Source organism: Triturus cristatus, chromosome 12 (assembly GCF_964204655.1).
Source record: "Triturus cristatus chromosome 12, aTriCri1.1, whole genome shotgun sequence".
Classification (NCBI taxonomy): Eukaryota; Metazoa; Chordata; class Amphibia; order Caudata; family Salamandridae; genus Triturus; species Triturus cristatus.
In genome coordinates this window covers 117,773,330-117,794,065 of record NC_140595.1, presented here as the reverse complement: position 1 = coordinate 117,794,065, position 20,736 = coordinate 117,773,330, and the positions used below count along the sequence as shown (strand labels likewise).

At 44.5% G+C, this 20,736-nt stretch overlaps 1 protein-coding gene across 5 annotated transcripts in view; it reads right to left on the bottom strand.

Annotated features, from left to right (window-relative positions):
• Positions 1-20,736, bottom strand: part of LOC146772810 (uncharacterized) — a 128,084-nt gene that overhangs the window by 2,814 nt on the left and 104,534 nt on the right. For 4 of the 5 annotated variants that reach the window (XM_085638514.1, XM_085638516.1, XM_085638515.1 and 1 more), the window contains exons 3-4: positions 18,421-18,564; positions 17,203-17,370 (exon numbers count right to left, since the gene is read on the bottom strand). In XM_085638514.1, coding sequence (XP_085494640.1) covers positions 17,203-17,370; positions 18,421-18,564 — 312 coding nt within the window. Of the gene's footprint in view, positions 1-13,285; positions 15,524-16,598; positions 17,371-18,420; positions 18,565-20,736 lie in introns of those variants that run through there. The other variant, XR_014972205.1, reaches the window with a different exon arrangement.

Sequence of the window (20,736 nt, the reverse complement as noted above, 5' to 3'; positions counted from 1 at the left end):
TTCCCAACCCTTTTCGGTGTCTACTGCAGGTGATAGTCTACAGTCAATAAATAGACTAAAGGAGTCCCAAAATGCGGCATTTAAAGTCAATCTTAGGGACACATTGGGAAATGACTTAAAACAGTGTGATAAATATCAGTTAGACACACGGCGACATCACGATTGTTTGACCGTTTTTTCGCCTCAGCTGTCGCTAGGGGAGGCCGAAGTGAAGGAGATGAACTTATGCATCCCCTCTAATATGGAGTACATTGTCCTTCATTGTACCACAAGTACAAACATGGAAAATGGTAATCCTAAAACAAATGCAGATAAGGTTAACCTAACAGAACCTCGCCATGTAGAGATAGAGGATGTACTTCAGCATGATTATAGTAATAGCCCTGATAACTTGCTGATAGCTGATTCTGGAATATCCCTGAGCAAAAGTTAAAAAATTATGACATGGAACATAGCTGGTATTAAAAATAAAATCTATGATGTTAACTGGCAACAAATGTTGGAGGGTTCTGGGTTTGTACTACTATAAGAAACTTGGTGCCCGGAACCTTTTTATGTAAATGGGTACCAAAGTATTTGCACTAATGCAATACCATCAAGAAAGGGAAGGGCGAAGGGAGGTCTGGCTACCCTAATTCCAGTTGCCTCCCCTCTGACCGTTAGGAAAACCTTAATTGAATCACAATATTACCAGTTTTTACATCTTTATTCCAATGAAAATCAGACTTTTATCTTAGCAAACTTCTATAACAATATTTTTGATAACACAAGGAGCACTGTAATTAACCTATTAGAAGAGGATTTGGACCAATTTGTGAAGGGAATTGTAGGGACTTAAGTTTTAATTTGGACAGGGGATTTTAATTGTGTTAAATGTGATCTTGAAGCTGGTGAGCCTTGTGGGTATTGTGACGATGTTGGTGACAAGATCCCACATTTCCACCATGATAGATATGGAGAGGCCATCAAAAATGCAATGCATAAATATGATCTAATAATTTTGGAACCGATCATACCAGATGGTGAAGAAAAAATGTGTACCTTTGTGGGAACAAGGTCATCTTCAAACATAGACCATATCATAATATATTCAATTGGTAACGATTTGGTTGAGAAGGTTTCGATAAATATTAGTATGGTTAGTGACCATCATTCCCTAAGCGTGAAATTAAAGGTAAACTTGTTAACAAAACAAAGGGGTAAGAATGCAGATGTTGATATCGACACCCAAGGAAATAATGGCGTCTCAATAAAATGGACAGGTGTTAATCCATCTTCATTCATGGAAACCCTCAAAGGGAAAACACAAAAAGAATTAGAAATCTGTCTGGATGGTTCCTCTATGCAAACAGCTGTTATAGCTGCTTTCGCCAGTATCACCAAAGAAATTGCAGGTGACCTAAAATCTAAAAGAAGGAAAAAAGTGTGTGGTCTAACTCCAAGATGGTTTAACCATGAATGTACAAGACTAAATGGGGAGCTGAAACTTGTGCTTAAAACAAAAACCTAGAGACCCACAAAAAATCAATGCTGTAAGGAAAGAGTATAAAAAGACATTGGAAACAAGAAAAAGGGAGAACCGTGAGGAGGCCTGGGAGAAATTAAACCAGTCAGTAGAGCTGAAAGATTCAGTCCTCTTCTGGAAGATAATAAATCATCCATATTTTAAAGATAATAATGTGGTGAGGATCGATACTGTAGTACCACCAGAAGACTGGGTGCAACATTTTAAGAGTATTTTGAACCCAGAAGGAACAGATATGATTGATTTGAAAAAAGAAAAAATTATAAAGGTAAACCAAGTGAAAACATCACCAATCACATCAGAGGAAATAAAATTAGCACTCCAAAAATGTGCAAATTGGAAAGTAGCAGGTTCAGGTGGGGTGCCGATAGATGTTTTTAAGTATGATTTGGAATTCTGGATACCAATATTAATGAAAGTTTTTAATGCTGCTTTCGGAGGAGTATTACGAGCCACATGGGTTGAAAGTATTATTGTATCCATTTTTAAAATGGGAACAGGGAAAAGGCAAATTGCTACCGCACAATATCCCTTCTTGATTCCTCTTCCAAGATTATGGGCCGAATCATGCTGGAGAGGCTTGAAGCTTGGGCCAGTGAAATAAATATACTAACAGAGGCGCAGTATGGTTTTAGAAGGGGTATTGGGACGGTAGAGCGATGTTTAAACCTAGAGTTGTTAATTGGGAAGTACACAATAGCTAAGGAGGGGATACTTCATTTATGTTTTGTAGACATCACCAGTGCCTTTGACTTAGTCAATCATCAAAAATTATGGCAAATTTTAAAAGGGCTTGGTGCTCCCACAGAAATAATCTTATTTTTATCACAAATGTATGCATATTTAACCTCAAGGGTACGCTATGGAAAATCAGGGGAATGTACACCTGACTTTGTGGTAAAGCGTGATATCAGACAGGAATGCGTATTAGCTCCCCTTTTATTTTCATTGTATATAAATAACGTGGACTCATTTTTACAAAAATTGGTTGTAGACGCCCCGAAAGTTGGAACACGCCCCACCCCCGTTTTATTATACGCAGACGACGCTGTCCTAACGTCTAGAACTGCAAATGGCCTGCAATGTCTAATGGAAAATTTTGCCCAATACAGAAATGACATAGACTTGTAGCTGAATCTAAAGAAAATATTTGTAATGTTGTGCGGGGGAAAGAGACAAAAGTGTAGACAACATCATGTGGGAGGGGTTTTTATAAATATAGTCCCATCATTTTCATACTTGGGGATGTTATTTTGTAATAACGGTACATGGAAATCGCACATTGAATTATGCAAAAGGAAATTTTTTAAAACGACTGAGGATATATTTAGATTTGCGGCTAAATTAGGGAACAACCCGATACGAGAAATTTTAACCATAAATAGGAGTAAGTGTGTCCCAGCAGTTAATTATGGAGCCGCAATATGGGGGAGAACAAATGCGACAATCTTACAAACAGATGAAAACAAGTTTTTAAAAAGATTATTGGCTGTTCCCAGTGCAACTGCAAACATCATTGCTCATAAAGAACTGTCCGTCCCATATATAAATGATGCTATTAATATGGCTAGTCTTACCCTCTGACATGGCATATGGACGAAGGTAGAAACACAATTTTTTAAGGATTTAATTATTGACTGCCTAGCTCTAGAACATAGTATGAAAATACCATGGCTAGGGCACATGTTTAATCTCTTGATGAAATGCAAAGTAAATACAGATAACTCCCTATGTATACAGGAATATAGTAAAAGCAAACTGAAATTAAGATATATAACCACTGCAGACTACGAAAGGGAAAGGGTGGCTAACATAAAACAGACTGTGGTAGCTTATTGTGAACGTCCATACATGAGGGGTACCCAGTTATACCTAATTTTGGTTCGGAATATTCAGCACAGGTTTTACCTAACCAGGTTAAGGATGGGTACCTTACATTATCTAATTGCATTTCCAAGTACAGAGAAATGGCAACGAATATTGCCACCCTGACCGTGTGATGGTAAAACCTTACAGTCCACCTTGCATTTGACTTTTTTTTGTCCTTTTTATAAGGGTATCCGGAAAACCTTTTTAAAACCCCTCTTTTTAAAAAATATGCTTTTTATCTTTAAGGATGCGTTTAACTTTATATGTAGTCTGGACACTATGAAAATCATCGGCTCAGTTATTCGCTTCATACAACAATCGATTAGAAAAAGAAAAGACTACGCCTTTTTGGAAGTATTGCTGTATAAAAAAGAAGATACATAATATTATTTCTTTTAAATTGTACCTTCCTGCACTTTCTTAACTTGCACTTTATCGTATGAATAGAGGTAGCCTGTATTTTTTAAAACCTCAGAAAATAATGTACTTACTACTTTATCATGTTATCCTCCACATGAAGCCCAAATTTGTAAATATCATTTTTAGTATTAATTATTGCCTATGATAAACTGTAAGAAATATAAATATGTGTATTAGTATGCTTTAATGGTGTTTGTTTCATTGTCACCGAATAAAGCTGTTTTGACTTGATTTGATAGAAGAAAACTAATTTAGATAATCCTAAGTGTCAACTTTGATCCCAGTACTAACAGGCACTTCTATGCTAAAATATTTTATGAATTATATTCAGATAGTTACTGATTTACACTGAACAAAATAAAACCTCTACATGTCTGCCAGTTTGATTTACGACCCGTTTATGGTACCAGAATGTCCACTCTTCGGAGGATGGATGATAAGCCTTGGGCAGGGACACACCTGGTTGCCTGTGGTACATCTCTAAGTGTGTTTGATACAGTGGACCATAGAGCTCTCTTTTACAGTGCTTCAAACTGCATTGGAATGCGGGTTTTCGAATGGTTTCATTCTTTACCTCTGGACGCACACAAATTCTAGACATGTCTTTGAGATGCTGCCACTTGCGCTATCTTCACCGAGGCATGGATCAAAGATGTTTCTCTAAATATAACATGACAAACTTCGTCTTTCTACTAGTCTCCCACAGGAAATTTTCTTTACTATGTTCAAGTTTTTCTTACTCTCTTATCCAATAATATACTTGTTTCCATTTTGGTTGTATCCATAAAATCCTAGTTTTTTTTTTTTTGCTGGATCCTAAATTGTCTTTTGTCAACATATTGATAGGAAAACACAATTCAGCCCTTAATTACTGCAAACTGCTTTAGTTCTGTTATTCAGGCACTGGTGCTTTTCTTCTTGTGCAGAATGGTAACTCAGACTTGATTGGTTTTCCAAAATGTATTATCTTCCTATTGAGGAGTGTACTCATCCACCTGCTCATCTAGTGGGAGAGGCGCAAGGCTACAATATCTCTCACTATTGGAAAGAGACATCTAGTCGCAGAATCCTTATCTATGAATTCCCCAGGTGTCAGACTGGATCCGGAAGATGTTTCTTTTGGCAATACCTCTGACCAATCTCCCAGCTGCTCACAGACTTACTCCCGCCTGGCTCTCCTTGCATTGAGGAGTGTCTCGCGGCCCCCTTGCACTCATTCTATAAATCTTGCGACGGATCGTCCCTTCTGTCAACACTGCCCGTTTAGAACCTCGGGAGCGGATATTAACACTACTAATCCAGAAGGCACCCTGAAAATGGCTTTGGTCAATTGCCGCTCATTACCCAAACATGCCACTGAAATCTTCTTGTTAATCCAAGATCTCGGACTTGACATTCTTTTTTTAACTGAAACGTGGTTGGGATCCACGTCCGGTCCAGATATTGTTCAGGCCCTTCCTCCTGGATATCTGATCCAACGTAGGGACAGACAACTCAAAGTTGGAGGAGGGATAGCCATAATATACAGGGAGCACTTAATTTGTCGTATGATCGACAGCTCCATTCCTGACTGTGAAAGCGCACAATTTGCCATCACTTTATCCCCAGAAGTGTCATTTTCTGGACTCCTGATCTACCGTCCCCCTGGCGCTATTGGACAACTTCCGAAAGGAACCATTGAATCAACCATAGCGTTAGCTAGCAGGGTCTCAAATTTTATAGTACTAGGAGACCTGAATCTTCATTTCAATAATCCCTCAGATACCACTGCCACAGAATTAACTAAAGATCTTGCGGCATGTGAACTGAACTTGATAGTCTCACACCCTACCCACTCTAAAGGGAACCTTTTAGACCCCATATTTTCCAATATTGTGGACTTAACATCAGCTGAGCCCTATCCCACCCCCTGGACAGATCATATGGTCATCCCCTTCATATGGAATACGCCCACACCCGGTCCAACAGAACCGTCCAGAAAAACTCTGAGTAGGCGGTGGACGAAATTAAAAATGAACGAATGGGCAGAGGCACTGAATATAAGCGAGCCTCAGGTTAATCAGGACATTGACAGGGCCAATGTGGACTTTAACCAATGGATTGAATCATCATTGGATAGGGTGCTCCCTAAAACAAACATCTCCAAAAAGAAAGCCTCCACTAAACAACCTTGGTTCACTTCTGAGCTAAGGCTCCTAAAACAAGAATGTAAACGGTTAGAGAGACAGTGGAGAAAACACTTTGTGGAAGAGAAAAAAACTAAATACAAACTCTCTCTAAAAAAATATAAATCTGCCCTTAACGTGGCCAAATCCATCTTTTATGCAGAAAAAATAGAGATCTCAGCCAATGCCCCAAGAGAGATGTTCAAGATAGCTAAATCCCTGTTAAAAGCCCCCGACCCGCCATCCTCATTACTCTGCACGGAGGAGGCTGATGCTCACTGCATCAATCTGGCGAATTTCTTTGCTGAAAAAATTCAAAAGATCCTCCTGTCCCTTCCCCCTCTACCTCCTGAAGAACCTATCCTCCCTTTGCCAGATGATACAGATATTACTCTGCCTTGCCTCCCTTCCTTTTCCCCCCTCAGTACTGAATTGTTGCCCACGCTTTTCAACTCTGTAAAAAGCGGCTCCCCGCTAGATCCTGTCCCTATGAATATTCTAAAGTTAGCCTTATCCAACATCAGTACATACATTATCCATCTAGTTAACACCTCACTGGAATTAGGAAGGGTACCCCAAGACTGGAAACTGGCAATGGTTAAGGCCCTGTTAAAAAAGCCTCATCTCGACCCCCAGGACTTCTCCAACTATCGTCCCATTTCCCTGCTCCCCGGCATCAGTAAACTCGCAGAGAAATGGGTAAATAAACAACTAGCATCCTTTCTGGAGACCCATAACCTGCTCCACCCAACTCAAACTGGGTTTCGGAAAGGACAGGGCACGGAGACGGCACTGCTGAGGGTGGTAGAGGACTCCAGGAGGATTCTGGACGCAGGTGGCAGCGCGGCCATTATCCTCCTGGACCTCAGTGCCGCCTTCGACACGGTGAACCACCGTGTCCTCCTGTCTCGTCTTAAAAAACTGGGCGTCAAAGACAGGGCACTCATGTGGTTGGAGTCCTTTCTTGGTGACAGATCCTTTAAGGTCTTTACAGAAAATAGCTGCTCTCCAGCATTGCCATTACAGTGTGGGGTGCCACAGGGCTCCTCCCTTAGCCCCACACTGTTTAATGTTTATATGGCGCCCCTGGCAGAAGTAGTTGCCCCTTTTGGGATCCAACTGGTAAGCTATGCTGACGACACCCAGCTAGTTGTTTCTCTTAATCAGTTGGAATCCTCCCCCTCCAGGCTCTGTCATTGCCTGGAGGCAGTAGCAAACTGGATGGACCTGTCCCATCTGAAATTGAATGGAGGTAAAACGGAGCTGATGCTTCTAGGAAAACGAGCCACATTTGACAACTCGATACATTGGCCCTCCTGTATGGGTCCAGGACCCACTCCAAAGACCGAGATAAAGAGTCTCGGCTTTTGGTTGGATGCCGAGTTGTCATTTAAGACCCAGGCAAGGAAAACAGTAGCCACTTGCTTCGGACTGCTGAAAACAATCCGGAAAATCCTTCCTCAGTTACCCGAGGCAGCAAAGGAAACCATTGTCCGGTCCCTTGTTCTATCCAGGTTGGATTATGGGAATGCGCTCTATCTTGGAGCCCCCGTGTCGGTTATACGACAACTTCAGGTTGTCCAGAATTCCGCAGCACGGCTACTCACGGGCACCAGCCATCGTACCTCAGCCAGGCCCGCACTTTGCACCTTGCATTGGCTCCCCATAAAGGAGCGAATCTATTTTAAGACCCTTTGCACGGTCCATAAAACACTCTATGGGAGTGGCCCCCCCATTCTAGATGATATGATCAGACCTTACAATCCTACCAGGAATCTTCGCTCGAACCAACAAAATCTGCTGACAGTTCCTAGGATCAGCAGATCCCGCACAGGAGGTCGCCTGTTCTCGCACAACGCGGCTGGGCTGTGGAATGCTCTTCCCCCACCTCTCCGCCAAGAGCCTAACCTCCCTGTCTTTCGAAAAAAGTTAAAAACTCTTCTGTTTCCAAACAACTAGTTAAAATAGCTCTAGATTCCCAATCCTTCTCTGCTTGGTTAGTCTTAAGCGCTGGGATGCTCCCGAGTAGCCATGCGCTATAGAAGAGCCTTTTAATAATAATAATAATAATAATACCCCTGCATGCCCGTAGGTGGTGTTGGTCAGCTCCACGTGATGGCGTCGTCTGAGGCATTGTGACATCCGCATCACCTATATAGGCACCACCTCAGCACACTGATATCAATGCTTTTCTTTTTGTGCTAGCCTGTGCAGATCCATGAAGAGAGCTACCCTCTTTCACTTTTTGACAGACTTTATTTCGATATTTTGTCGACCCCTTTTTGGTAAGTAGGTTTCCTCATGACCAAGAAGACTTCTGGTTTCAAGCTGTGCTGTGCCTGCCACTACACCACATTGGTGACGGAGCCACATCTGTGTTTTCACTGGTGCCTGGAGCTCAACCATGACTCAAAGTTGTGCTCTGACTGCCGGGCCATGGCTCCGAAAGCTTTGAGAGAGCGGCCTCTAAAGCTGCGTGCAGCCCAGCACTCGGCACTGCGTCGTTCATCCCAGAGGTCTTGTTTACGGTACTGGTCAAGAGGAAGGTCCGGGTACTGCTCTGGGAGTCCTAAGTCTTTGTTTTCGCACAGAAAGTTGTCGAATCAGTCAGGTAAAAAGCACAAAAAAACAGTGTGCTTCGACTTCTGCCCATCTGTCGGCAGAGGCAACAGAGGAGTCATTGTGCTCTAGGCCTCATTCCTCGGAACCTGCCCCTGGTTTGACTCTGCCCTTTCCAGCCTTTTCCAGGCACCGAAGCAGCCCCCGTCTGGCTTAAAGAGTTTTATGATACCTTGTGCCTCATATTTGGGCTGCCTGACCCAACTGGCACGCCTTCGGGCCCCAGAGGCTCCCAGGGGGTTCTATTGGGTTTCACATTGGCAGCTCCAGCCCGGCGCCAATGACCCCCCCATGAATCCAGCGATGGATCTGGACTGACACCGGTTGTACCACTGCGATCTTCCCCAGTCCGGGTGCTGAGAATCCTGGCGCCCACCAGCGGCGTCAGCTCCATTCTTATCCCCGATGACCCATAACCAGATCAGCGCCGCACAGAACTCTTAGTTTCTATGTCATTTCCTCAGCCCTATTCTGAAGGGCTAGGATTGGAGGAAGATTGGGAGGAATCGCTGGACCCTTTACATGACCAGCCTTATCAGGAAATGGACTGGTATGAGTAATTGGGTGAGGCCAGTGGACTGGATACCTCTCCAGATTCTGGCCTGCTTTTTTCCCCTACTGTGGCTACAGAGGAGGGAGCATCATATAGTATGGTGGTGCAAAGGGCAGCAGAGGTCCGGGGCCTTCAGCTCCCTTCCGTGGCAGTGAAGACGAATATCTTGACAGAGGTCTACAGCCTGGTGTCTCCTCCTCAGAATCCCAGCTGCCTTTCAACAAGGCCTTAACCAATGTCCTATTGAGAACCTGGTCCAAGCCCAGCTCTGGGTCTCCTGTTAATAGGATAAATTGCCAAAAGTAAATCGCCCTGCACCGGGTAAGCCAAATTTACTCACCAACCACTATACCCCGATGAGCTTGGTGGACCGAGCCTCTACCTCCCAAGGCACATTCCATTCTGCACCCCCAGATAGGACATCCAAGAGGCTGTATAGTTGGGGCAAGAAAATGTTTTCTTCTGCCAGCCTTGCATTGCAGTTGGTGAACACCACATGCTTATTGGACCATTATTCCCACACTTTCCATCCTCTCCAAAGCAGTATCAGATGGAAGAGATGAGGCAAAGTTCACCATTCGTTTTTGTCTTGACACAACAGACTCTCTGGGCAAAGCAATTGCATTGATGGTGGCTGTTTGAACCCACATCTGGTTAAGGACTTCTGGCTTTTTAGGGGATGTCCAGGATTCTTTCGTGGACATGCCCTCTGATGGCCCCTGTCTCTTCGGAGAAGAGGCAGACATGGCACTGGAGCACTTTAAGGATTCACGGGCTACGGCCAAGTCCTAGGGCCTCTCAGTTGCCACACATCCCCGTCTACTTTCGCTCCTTTCGTGGCTACGGAAGGGGCTTTCAGATGTGTCAGCAATACCCCAGCCACAAGACCACACAAGTGCAACAACATCTACGCAGTCCAACCACACATCCCCCAAACCCACCGGATCATCCCCCCCACCCCACAACCTCAGCCTCCAAACTTTCCTAGTCCGGCCCTTCAGGATCATAAGCAGCCAGTTGGTGGCAGGATCAGCCATCACCTTCACCACTGGCAGAATATCACCATGATTTTTAATTATCAGTTTAAGTGTTTATATTAGCCCCTTTGGTTCTTTTCTTATATAGAATTTTATTTTTTTGAGCTCTGAAGAGCATAGTATCCTATTTACGTTTTTACATATGGCTACTTGATTTGGACACAAATTGAAGTCGGAGTTGTATCTAATAAAGTATGCACAGTGGGGCAAACTTAGGGTTGTTACCCACTAAATCTCTTGGATATTAGCTGTGATAGGTTTTACCAGGGGCTATTTTTATACCCGTTCTTTTTCCTCACCGTTGTTCAGGACTGAATCCTGCTTCTATATTTTAAAGAACTGCGTTTACAGATCTGCATTTTCCTCACCTTCAAACGTATTAGGTGAGTAGATAGTACTGAGATCACAGAATGGATGAGTATGAGTGTAGCGCTGGGTTGCTTGTTGGTGGTTCATGTACTCCAGTCTTGATGGGGCTTTTTGGACAATTATTCTAAGTCTATATATAAAGGAACCGGCAGACAGAGAATCACTTGAATTTGCTTCATGAGTAAGTCATGACTCTCTTAGCCATTGGAGCCATAGAGAGGGTTCCAGCACCAGAAGTAGGCTGTGGTTGTTATTCCCGCTACTTTCTGGTACTCAAAAAGGAAAAGAGTTTGTGCCCTATCCTGGTTCAAAAAGGAAAAGTTCAAGATGCTCACTCTAGCTCAGGTCTTGTCTGCCCTGGACCCAGGAGACTGGATGGTAGCATTGGATTTGCAGGACGCCTATTTTCACATTCCCGTTCTGCCTGCCCATCGGCGCTACCTGCGGTTTACAATAGGCCACAAGCACTTTTAGTTCACTGTGCTCCCCTTTGGCCTTACCAGCGTCTCTTGGGTTTAACACAAAAGTAATGGCGGTGGTCAAAGCTCTTCTATGCAGATCGGAGGTGCCAGTCTTCCCTTATCTCGACGACAGGCTGTTGAAGGCGAGCTTCCCCAGGCTGTCGTCTCCCACCTCTAAATTACAGCGAGCCTCCTGCATTCTCTGCAGTTCACAATCAACGTGCCATAATCACATCTGACTCCCTCTCAGATGTTCTATTTCATTGGACCTGTTCTGGACACAGTGTAGTTTTGGGCCTAGCCTCCCAAATCGTGTGGCTAGAATATTCAGACTATGATATCGATGTTTAAGCCTCTATCCTGGATTTCGGTATGAATGACTCTGAGGCTGCTGGGCCTCATGGCCTCCTGCATCCTGCTAGCGACACATGCCAGGTGGCATATGTGGGTTCTGCAGTGGGACTTGAAGTTCCAGTGGGCGCAGCATTAGGGGAATCTCTCCGACATGGTCTAGATGTTGGAGAGCAATGCATAGGACAGTGGTGGCTAACAGACCACGATTAGGTCAGAGGCAGATCCCTCTCCCTTCCCCAACCAGACCACATTTATTTAATTATTTATTTAATGGTTTTTGTAAAGCGCGTAGTAACTCCGAAGAGCATCCCAGCGCTGATCTGCTTCTCCAGGGGTTTTAGCCAACTAGTGAAATTATATTTGCGGGAAAAGGAGGGTCTTTAAGGTTTTTCTGAACTGGGGATAGTTCGGTTCTGTCCTGAGTTTTCGGGGTAAATGGTTCCATCGTTTGGCCGTGTGAACCGAAAAGCGACGGCCACTGGTCTTGGCTTTTCTCACTCTAGGGACTGCAATGAGATTTTCTGTATTGGACCGGAGATTTCTCTCTGCTTTGTATGGGATTAGAAGTTCTTTCAGAAATGGGGGACCGTTGTTGTTGAGGGTTTTATGGGCCAGACAGAGGGCTTTGAAAACGACCCTTTCTCTGACTGGGAGCCAGTGGAGAGAGTTGAGGGCCGGCCTGGCGGAGGATCTTCCAGGTGTGCCCGTAAGTAGGCGGGCTGCGGCGTTTTGGACTTTTTGCAGTGAGTTCAGGGTGGCTTCAGGGGCTCCCAAGTATATAGCGTTACAGTAGTCTAATCTTGCCAGGATTAGACCCTGAATGAGGAGCCTCCTTGCGGTATCTGGGAGCAGGGGAAAGATCTTCCTGCAGGCTCTAAGTAGCCCAAAGCATGTCCCTGCGGTTCTTTTTGCCTGGGTTTTAAAACTCATGTCCTTCTCAATCCACACACCAAGGCTCTTGACCTCTTCCTTGGGTGCGGGAGGGTCCCCTAGGCACTTAGGCCAAAGGTGAGATGGTAGAGAGGGCCCATTGTGGCCCATCAGGAGGATCTCAGTCTTGGACCCGTTCAATTTTAATGAGGAGAGATTCATCCATCGGTGGACTTCGGAAAGGCAGCTGTGGAGGTCGGATGGGGCGTGGTGAGGGTGAGAAAGGGTAACGACCAGCTGAGTGTCGTCGGCGTAGTTGATAACTGACACGCCGTACGAGCTGACCTTCTTCTCCAGTGGGGCCATGTACACGTTGAAGAGTGTAGGGCTCAGAGATGAGCCCTGTGGCACTCCACACCGGAGGGGGATGGTGGATGAGCAGCCGTCGTTTTCCCGCACCTGGAAGGAGCGTTCAGTCAAAAAGGATTCTAGCCATTTCAAGGCCATACCCTTTAATCCGATCTCTCCCAGTCGGTGGATTAGGGTGGAATGGTCTACAGTGTCGAAGGCCGCACTGAGATCTAGGAGGATCACTGCCACTGATCCTCCCATGTCCAGAATGCTTCTGGCCTTCTCCACTGCTGTCAGGAGGGCGATGTCCGTGCCCTGACCTGGACGAAAACCTGTCTGGGAGGCCGCTAAGAGGTTGTTGCTTTCTAGGTAAAGCGATAGTTGCTTATTTACCAGCTTCTCTGCGATCTTGCTGTTTCCAGGGAGAAGGGATATGGGCCTGTAGTTGGCGAAATCCTGCGGGTCTAAAGAGGGTTTTTTCAGTAGACCTTTGACTGCTGCCGCTTTCCAGCTGGGCGGGACAATACCCTATGAGTGAGAGGAATTAATCAGGGCCGTGAGGGGGGGAATGATGGTACTTGACACTTTTTTTAGGAAACGGAGGGGGGCAGGATCAAGGGGGGAACCACTTTTGATTGCGGCCAGCGTAGCTCCTACTTCTTCCGTTGTTACGGGACCAAAAGTGTCCAGGGAGGGTTGGGGGGCTGGCGGCAAAGGAGGATTGGTGGTGGTGATGGTAGGATCCGGCTGTATGGGGTCCTGTTCGGGAGGGGGTATGGTTAGAAGAATGTTTTGAATCTTCTCGTCGAAGAAGGTGGCTAATTTTTTACATTTAGTTTCAGCTGCTTTGGGATCGAGGGGTTTGAGTGGGGGGTCAGGGGCGTGGAGTAGTTCTTTTAGAACTGAGTAGGTTTCATGGGCCGAGCAGGCAGCGTTTTTAATTCTGTCCTCGTAGAAACTAGTTTTGATGCTACGGAGCTCTTTTTTGTAGGATTTTACCGCGGTGCGGAATGCTTCTTTCCGTTCCTCGGTTTTTTCCTTCCTCCAGATACGTTCATTTCTTTTGCAAGCCTTACGTAGCAGATTGAGTTCAGGGGTATACCAGGGCGAAGGATTAACTCTCTTGATGTGTCATACATAGTAGTGACAGATGCATAATACCTGGGATGGAGCAGCCATCTGGGAAAGGTGGAGATCTGAGGACTCTGGGTTCCAGTGGAAACGAGACCCCACCTCAACTTGCTGGAGCTCCGAGCAATTTGTTTGGTATTGAATACCTTCCTTCCTTCAATCAAGGGGAAGCAAGTGCAAGTGTTTATGGACAACACCACCGCCATGTGGTACTTCAACATACAGGGTGTGGTCGTGGACCCTTTGTCAAGAGGCTCTACGTCTCTGACTTGACTGGAACAGCAGGGCATATCCCTGGTGGTTCAACAGCTGGCAGGTTAGCTAAACACCAAGGCGAACAAACTCAGCCATTAATGCTTAGCGGATCATGAACAGCGTCCCCTTCCGAAGGTGGCAAAGTTCTCTTTCAGCAGTGGGGAGAGCCTTCGTTAGATTTGTTTGCCTTTGATGACAACGCAAAATGTCAGCTATTTTGGCGCTGGAGTTTCCACGGCGGCTCTATTTCCGAGTGCTTTTCGTCTCGAGTGGAGCTCAGGCCTCCTACTCTCCTTTCCGCAAATACTGCTGCCCCTGCGGGAGGATCTTGTATCACAGCAGCAGGGGAGGGTCCTCACTCGAACCTGTCAACTCTATATCTTCTTGCGTGGAGGTCGAGCGGCGGCAGTTGATAGCATTCAACCTTCCTCCCGAAGTATGTAATGTTATTTTGGCGGGCAGGCAGAACTCCACCAAGACCGTGTACGTCTGCTGGTGGAACACATTTGTAAAATACTGTACAGAAAAGTCTATTGATCCTCTTTCTGCTCCCCTTTTTCAGGTCATGCTTTTCATTGTGAACCTTGCCCAGCAAGGTTCTGCACTGGGCACGCTTAAAGGGTACCTTTCGGTCTGGTCTGCCTTTCTGAGGCTCCCAGACCAACCTTCATTATTCAAACTCCGATTGTAAATATATTCCTTAAAGGACTTATACTTATGTTCCCACCGTTAACTTTCATTATGCCTAAGTGGGATCTTAATTTGATTCTCACATTGCTAATGTGAGCCCTGTTAAATACCTTGCACACTTGCTTACTATCAAAACAGCCTTTTTAGTGGCAATCACATCTGCCGGGAGGGTGAGCGAATTGCAGGCTCTGTCATCTAAGCCTCTTTACCTGTCCATCTGCCCTGATAAGTTTGTGCTTCGCACTAGGTCCTCGTTATTGCCTAAAGTGTAAACACCATTACATGTGGAGAAATCGGTCACCTTTCCCACTTTCCATGCTCCTCCGCACCCCTCTAAAGAAGATTGACTTCACTGTCTGCACTCAAAAAGAGTGTTGTGCTTCTACCTTGACCGCACTTAAGAGTTCCGGGTGGACGGCCAACTCTTCATGGGATATGCTGGAACTAAGAAAGGTTGTGGGGTGCAGAAGAGGACTATCTCATGATGGGTCATCCTCTGCATCAACATTTGCTATGCTCTGGCCAAAAAGCATTCCCCTGAAGGCTTCAGAGCTTACTTCACCAGAGCGAAGACTGCTACCACAGTGTTGCAACGCAGAGTTCCAGTCTTTGACATTTGTCAGGCAGCAACGCGGGCATCTCTGCACACGTTTACCAAGTACTACTGCCTGGTCAGTCAAATCTGGAGCAACATCCTTTTTGGCCGATATGTCCTGCATGGCTTCCTGGTCTAAACTCATCGGCAGTCCCTTCTCCCGGGATGGTATTGCTTGGGTGTCAAGTCAAAGGTAAGGAATCTGTGACTAGATGTCTCTAGCAGATGGACTAGTTACTTACCTCTGGTAACGTCTTATCTGGTAGAGACATGATCTAACCGCAGATTCCTTACCGACCCACCCATCCTCCCCATATTGCGGACAGGTTTTTGGTGTCAGGCCTGATCCCTTCTAGGGCTATAGTTGTTCAGAAACACACCAATGTCAGTGCACTTCATGGCTGCCCGCTTATGGCATGGAAAGTCTAGAAAGTAAATGACGTCAGTGCGCTGAGGTGGTGCCTATATTGGTGACGCGGACGCCACAATGGTGCAGACGACGCCAACAACGTCATGCGGAGCCGACCGACACCACATACCAGAGCGCAGGGATACTTGCGTGAAGAAAAATCGACCGGATCCAGTCTGATGCCTGGGAAATTCAAAAGGTAAGGAATCTGCGGCTAGATCATGTCTCTACCAGATAAGGCGTTACAGAAGGTAAGTTACTTGTCCTTTCTGAGCTCTAACTTTGGCTCCCTCTGGATTTTAGGGTTTTCTCCAAAACAGGATGCATTGGTGTAAAAGTCTTGAGCTTGAAAGAGTCTGGTTGAAGATCGTTAGAGCTAAATGGCTCGCAACAGCTCTGTGGTTTTCAAAAGCTGCTCAAACAATTCACTACTCATATCCATTTGCAGTGACTATACTGCATCTTCATTAGAGGTGGCACAAGAATTTTTCATTGGTTGAACCCGTCTTGGGGTACCTTATAGTTTTGGTGGTAGCTTATCCAGTATTTAATGAACTAGAGATTTTGCACTTTGGTATTAATTTGGTTATGCGCTTTGGTGTCCCACAGGAGGTATGAGCACTTTACAAATGCTCTAATACAATACTAGAACTGTATTTTTATTTTTGTAAATTATTTATCTTTCTAGAGCAGTCATTTAGCCTTAGTTTGCCCTAAACCCATTTGCCAGATTAATACGTAGAAATAATCCAGAGAACCTTTTTCGTTTTAAAAGCAAGGTGGTGAAACCTTCAAACAATTCAGTTTTTGTTTAGGTTTCTTCGAGGTGAAATTTAGCTGAAAAAACGTATTGATAGGTAGAAGAGTGATCCTTTTAGACAGGACTTACCATATGATGATTAGAATCTGAGCAGGTCTGACCTACTCCTGGTTGAGACCTGAATTTCAATAAGTAAATTATACCTACTCATTCAAAAAGGTTTGTTAATCAGACTCTTAGGGTCTAGATCCATAAGCTACCCAAGAACCTCTCTAATGGAAAAAATACTTATCAGTGTATGGATCAGCACACTGTTCCATCTTTCCTAGCTTACACATTCCCATTTTTTCTGCCCGTGTCTTGATAACAATCTCACTAATTTCTTCAGATTGTTCATTGTAAAGGTCCTATTGATAGCATTGCACAATCTTTTATCATCGTCGGGGCAGGGATAAGAGTAACCAGGTCCTACAAGACAGAAAACAGTAAGAAGGACCTCTCTTTATCTCCAGTACTTCTTGTTGTGTGTGCATGCGCACACACAAAAACACCACTACTTTTGTATCCCCTCCGCTATTTGCCTCTCCGACCTAGGAGCTATTTGATCCACAGGGCATAGAGTATTAATAACATGCTTGCTGTGGTTTCCAGCCTCTTGCCTGGTGGAGCCTGAGCCCTACTCTGTGGACAGTATGCTGCCACACAAGGTTTAGCAAAGTGATCAGGAGGAAGAACAGAGAGCGCAAGATTGGGGAGAATAAGCCTTTACCTTGATGCAGGTCTGGAAATCTGTCTCCAACATTGTCGTGAATTCTTCTATGGTGACGGTCTTCGTGTTCCCCTGCACCGTCGAATGTTCATAGAAATAGCGTACAATGCCATTGAGGCAAAGTTCGAAATCGGTCAATCCATTGACCGGATTTTTTACAGGTTTAACCTAGGCAAAAAGAGGAGGCAATGGAGAAGGTGATCAGCAGATGTTTCCTGGACTCCACCCAACTATATACTGTAATTGGAGAACACATCTAGGTATAGGCAGCCAACTATCACAAGCAACAGTGGATTGGTCAATCAGGAGATTGCTTGACAGGTATGTGCCACTGAAGGACCAGCAGGGCTGGGGCAGAGTTGGTTACGTGTCAGCCTGATGTATTATTGGGTCTGTCCTGTTGGCCTCTCACAAAATCTCCCAATTTACTAACAGTGGAATAGATCTTTGCTTTCTGGTACCAACACATTCGGTTCTAGAAAGTATTCCAATGCTGGACACAGAACAAGGATCATTCACTGCTAATTTCGGCATCCAATTTGCAAAAAATCATTCATCCATACATTTTACAGCACACAAATGCTAAACCCCATAACAGTCGACAGTCATCTTCACTTTCCAAATGAAGCCCCTTAAGCTCTACTCCGGATAACAGCATCAAAATTCATCAATATGCTGACAATCTTACTACATGAATTTTATTTAAGGTTTCGGCTTTGATACCGCCATGAACAGAGCTTCATCAAGGTACAGTGATAGCTCACTTCTATGCACAGAAACCAGCTATCTCTCCAGTCACTTGCTGTCTGAAGCCGACGCTGTACAGCACTCCGCTGCGTTTTGGATAGGTTCACTTTACACTTATAACACATATATGCATACAAAAAAACACACATAATGCACAGCAAATGAATAAACAGCAGATTAATTATACAAAAAATGTTTTCTTTCAACTTCCTCCATCAGACTTGCCCCAAAATGTAAAAATGCACCGAAGGGAAACATATTCATGTTACACATAAATTGTATTCATTTGTGCATGCATTGCTCCCAGTTATCCATTGCTAAGAACACAACGGGAGAGTGTATTTTGGGAAAGCTAACCTACCGTTACTAAAACAAGGGCCAAGTAAGGACGTTAGCAACCACCATAAAATCTGGAATCTCTCAGGGCCAAGACTAGTCACAGACCCTGGTGCTTCTCCTCTAGCCACTTACTTTAGAATGCTCGGCAAATCGCTGGCTCAGATGGTCAGTGAGCGAGCTGATCAGTCTCCAGTATTCCTCAAAGCTTATCTTGCCATCTCCATTGGCATCAAACAACTTCATCAATGTATTGACCTCTTCTTTGTATTCGGTCATCTGGGCATAAGGAAATAAAAAAATTATTGACTAATGCATACTTCAGCAATGCGTTCCTTGATTTATTCTCAAAGATCCAATAATATTAATATGACTTAAGGAACAAGCATTGGCATAGCCAAAAGGTCTCGCCTTTGGGACCTTATAAGTGTTTAGCTAGAGATATTGACTTTGCCTATGTCTTTAAGCAGTGCTGTACAGAAGTCTGCAGCATGCTAAAATGTTATAATAAAGAAGTATCAGAAGCATTTTTATTACCTTATATATGACCAAGAAAGCATTATGTACAACTGAACAACCATATTAAAAAAGTATTAACAATAAATAATGTCTTGAGTTTTTTTGACCTTTTAATGCTGGCAACTTCTATCTGCCTGTCCCAACGCTTGCTTGTTATGTTTTTTTTGTTATGGGGGCATAAATAGGGGGAGGGGAAGGTTGGGAAATAGTACCTGTAAAACAGTCAGTGAGAGAGTTAGTTAGTCAGTCAAGGAGAGAGAAAGAGAGAGAGTCAGTGAGTCAGTTGGTTAGAGAGTCAGTGAGTCAGTGAGAGAGAGAGAGTCAGTTAGTCAGTTAGTGAGAGAATCAGTGAGATGGTCAGTCAGTGAGAGAGTTAGGCAGTGAGAGAGAATGAGAGACAGTCAGTCAGTGAGAGAAAGAGAGTCAGTTAGTGAGAGAGTTAGTCAGTGAGAGTCAGTCAGTGAGAGAGAGAGAGAGTCAGACAGTGAGAGAGCGAGTGAGTCAGTGAGAGAGAGAGAGAGTGAGAGTCAGCCAGTCAGTGAGAGAGTCAGTCAGTGAGAGAGAGTGAGAGGCCCTAAGCCACCTCCAGGTTCGGATCACTATTAGGCCCTCACCACTGTAACACTCTACCAAAAAACATTCAGACAACCACAGCTCTCCAAGAGTTCAAAATGGTCCTGAAAGCTTGAAGAACGCAAAAGAGTACAGCTCCCTCATATTGAAGTAAATCCGTGTATTACAAGCATATATGCTTAAATAGGTGTAGAAAGGCAAATTCAGTAAATGTATGACTGCATTTGTCAGTGTTCACCACACTACTGGTGCTATTAATGACGCAAATGTTGGAGGTACCCTTAGTGATGTCATAGTGTTGCTGGCTTAGCTGGCTTTCCTCTCTGTTTCCTGTTTGCACAGACATGATGTCGATTTTGGTTCCCCTGCATATTTATAGCATCCCTACATCCTCTTTAGACTGTTGATGCAGATTCGGATTTCCTAACTTAAGTGACATGGCCTGGGGGAGAGGGGGTTAGTTATGATTGTTTTTTTTCGTTTTCAATTTCATGCGACACTTTATATTGTTTTTTCGCTTGACTGTAGATATATGTAACCGTGTCTGTTTCAATGCTGTTACTTCAAAGCCAGTCGGTGTTGCATGCAATGTCATATCTTAACAAAATGCAATAAAATTTGTGATAAAAATGTAATAATAATGACCCCAACGCTACATTGAAAAAAACAGTCATCTACATAAACAATCTAATCTAGGCGTTTTATTCCTCCCTTTTTTTTCTTCTTTAAGTACCAGTGACTATAAAAAACGTTTTGAGAGTGCTCCAGGGTCTGCAGCAGTCACTGTGTTTTGCGACGAGTCACTGAAATGAAGGACAGCCCCTACTTCTAAATGTTCATCTTACCCAAGGTGGCCGCTTAGTAAAGAGATGTCATGAGGTTTAACAGGAAGGAAATGTCACCGTGGACAGGGCGTGGTTACCGGTGATGAAGCACGTCACAAGACCTATGGAGCGCCGATTGGTCAATGCAGACATTTAGAGCAAGTTGTTGAATGTGTGTGATAAGTGCGACAGTCCCTACAGCATGTGCCATGAGACTCACAGACATTCACTAACCTATAGCGCTTCGGACAATGCAATGAATATGGCGAGGCTGCACATCAGTGGATATAAAGTAATAAATAGAAATATGAGGAAGAATAAAAGGCTCTTCACAAAGGCGACTTCGTGTGCAGGGTCTCCACGTTTTCCCTCCACCTACTCAAGTCTCCTTGATCGCGCTGCTGGAAGAAGTGAACACGCGCCCTAACACAGGTCCCCTCATTCCGCAGAAAAGATGACGAATGAGCCCTCAACTTCCCGCGCACTCAGGCTCATAGTGCCAATATCGGCAACAGTAGTCAGTTTACATGCAGCA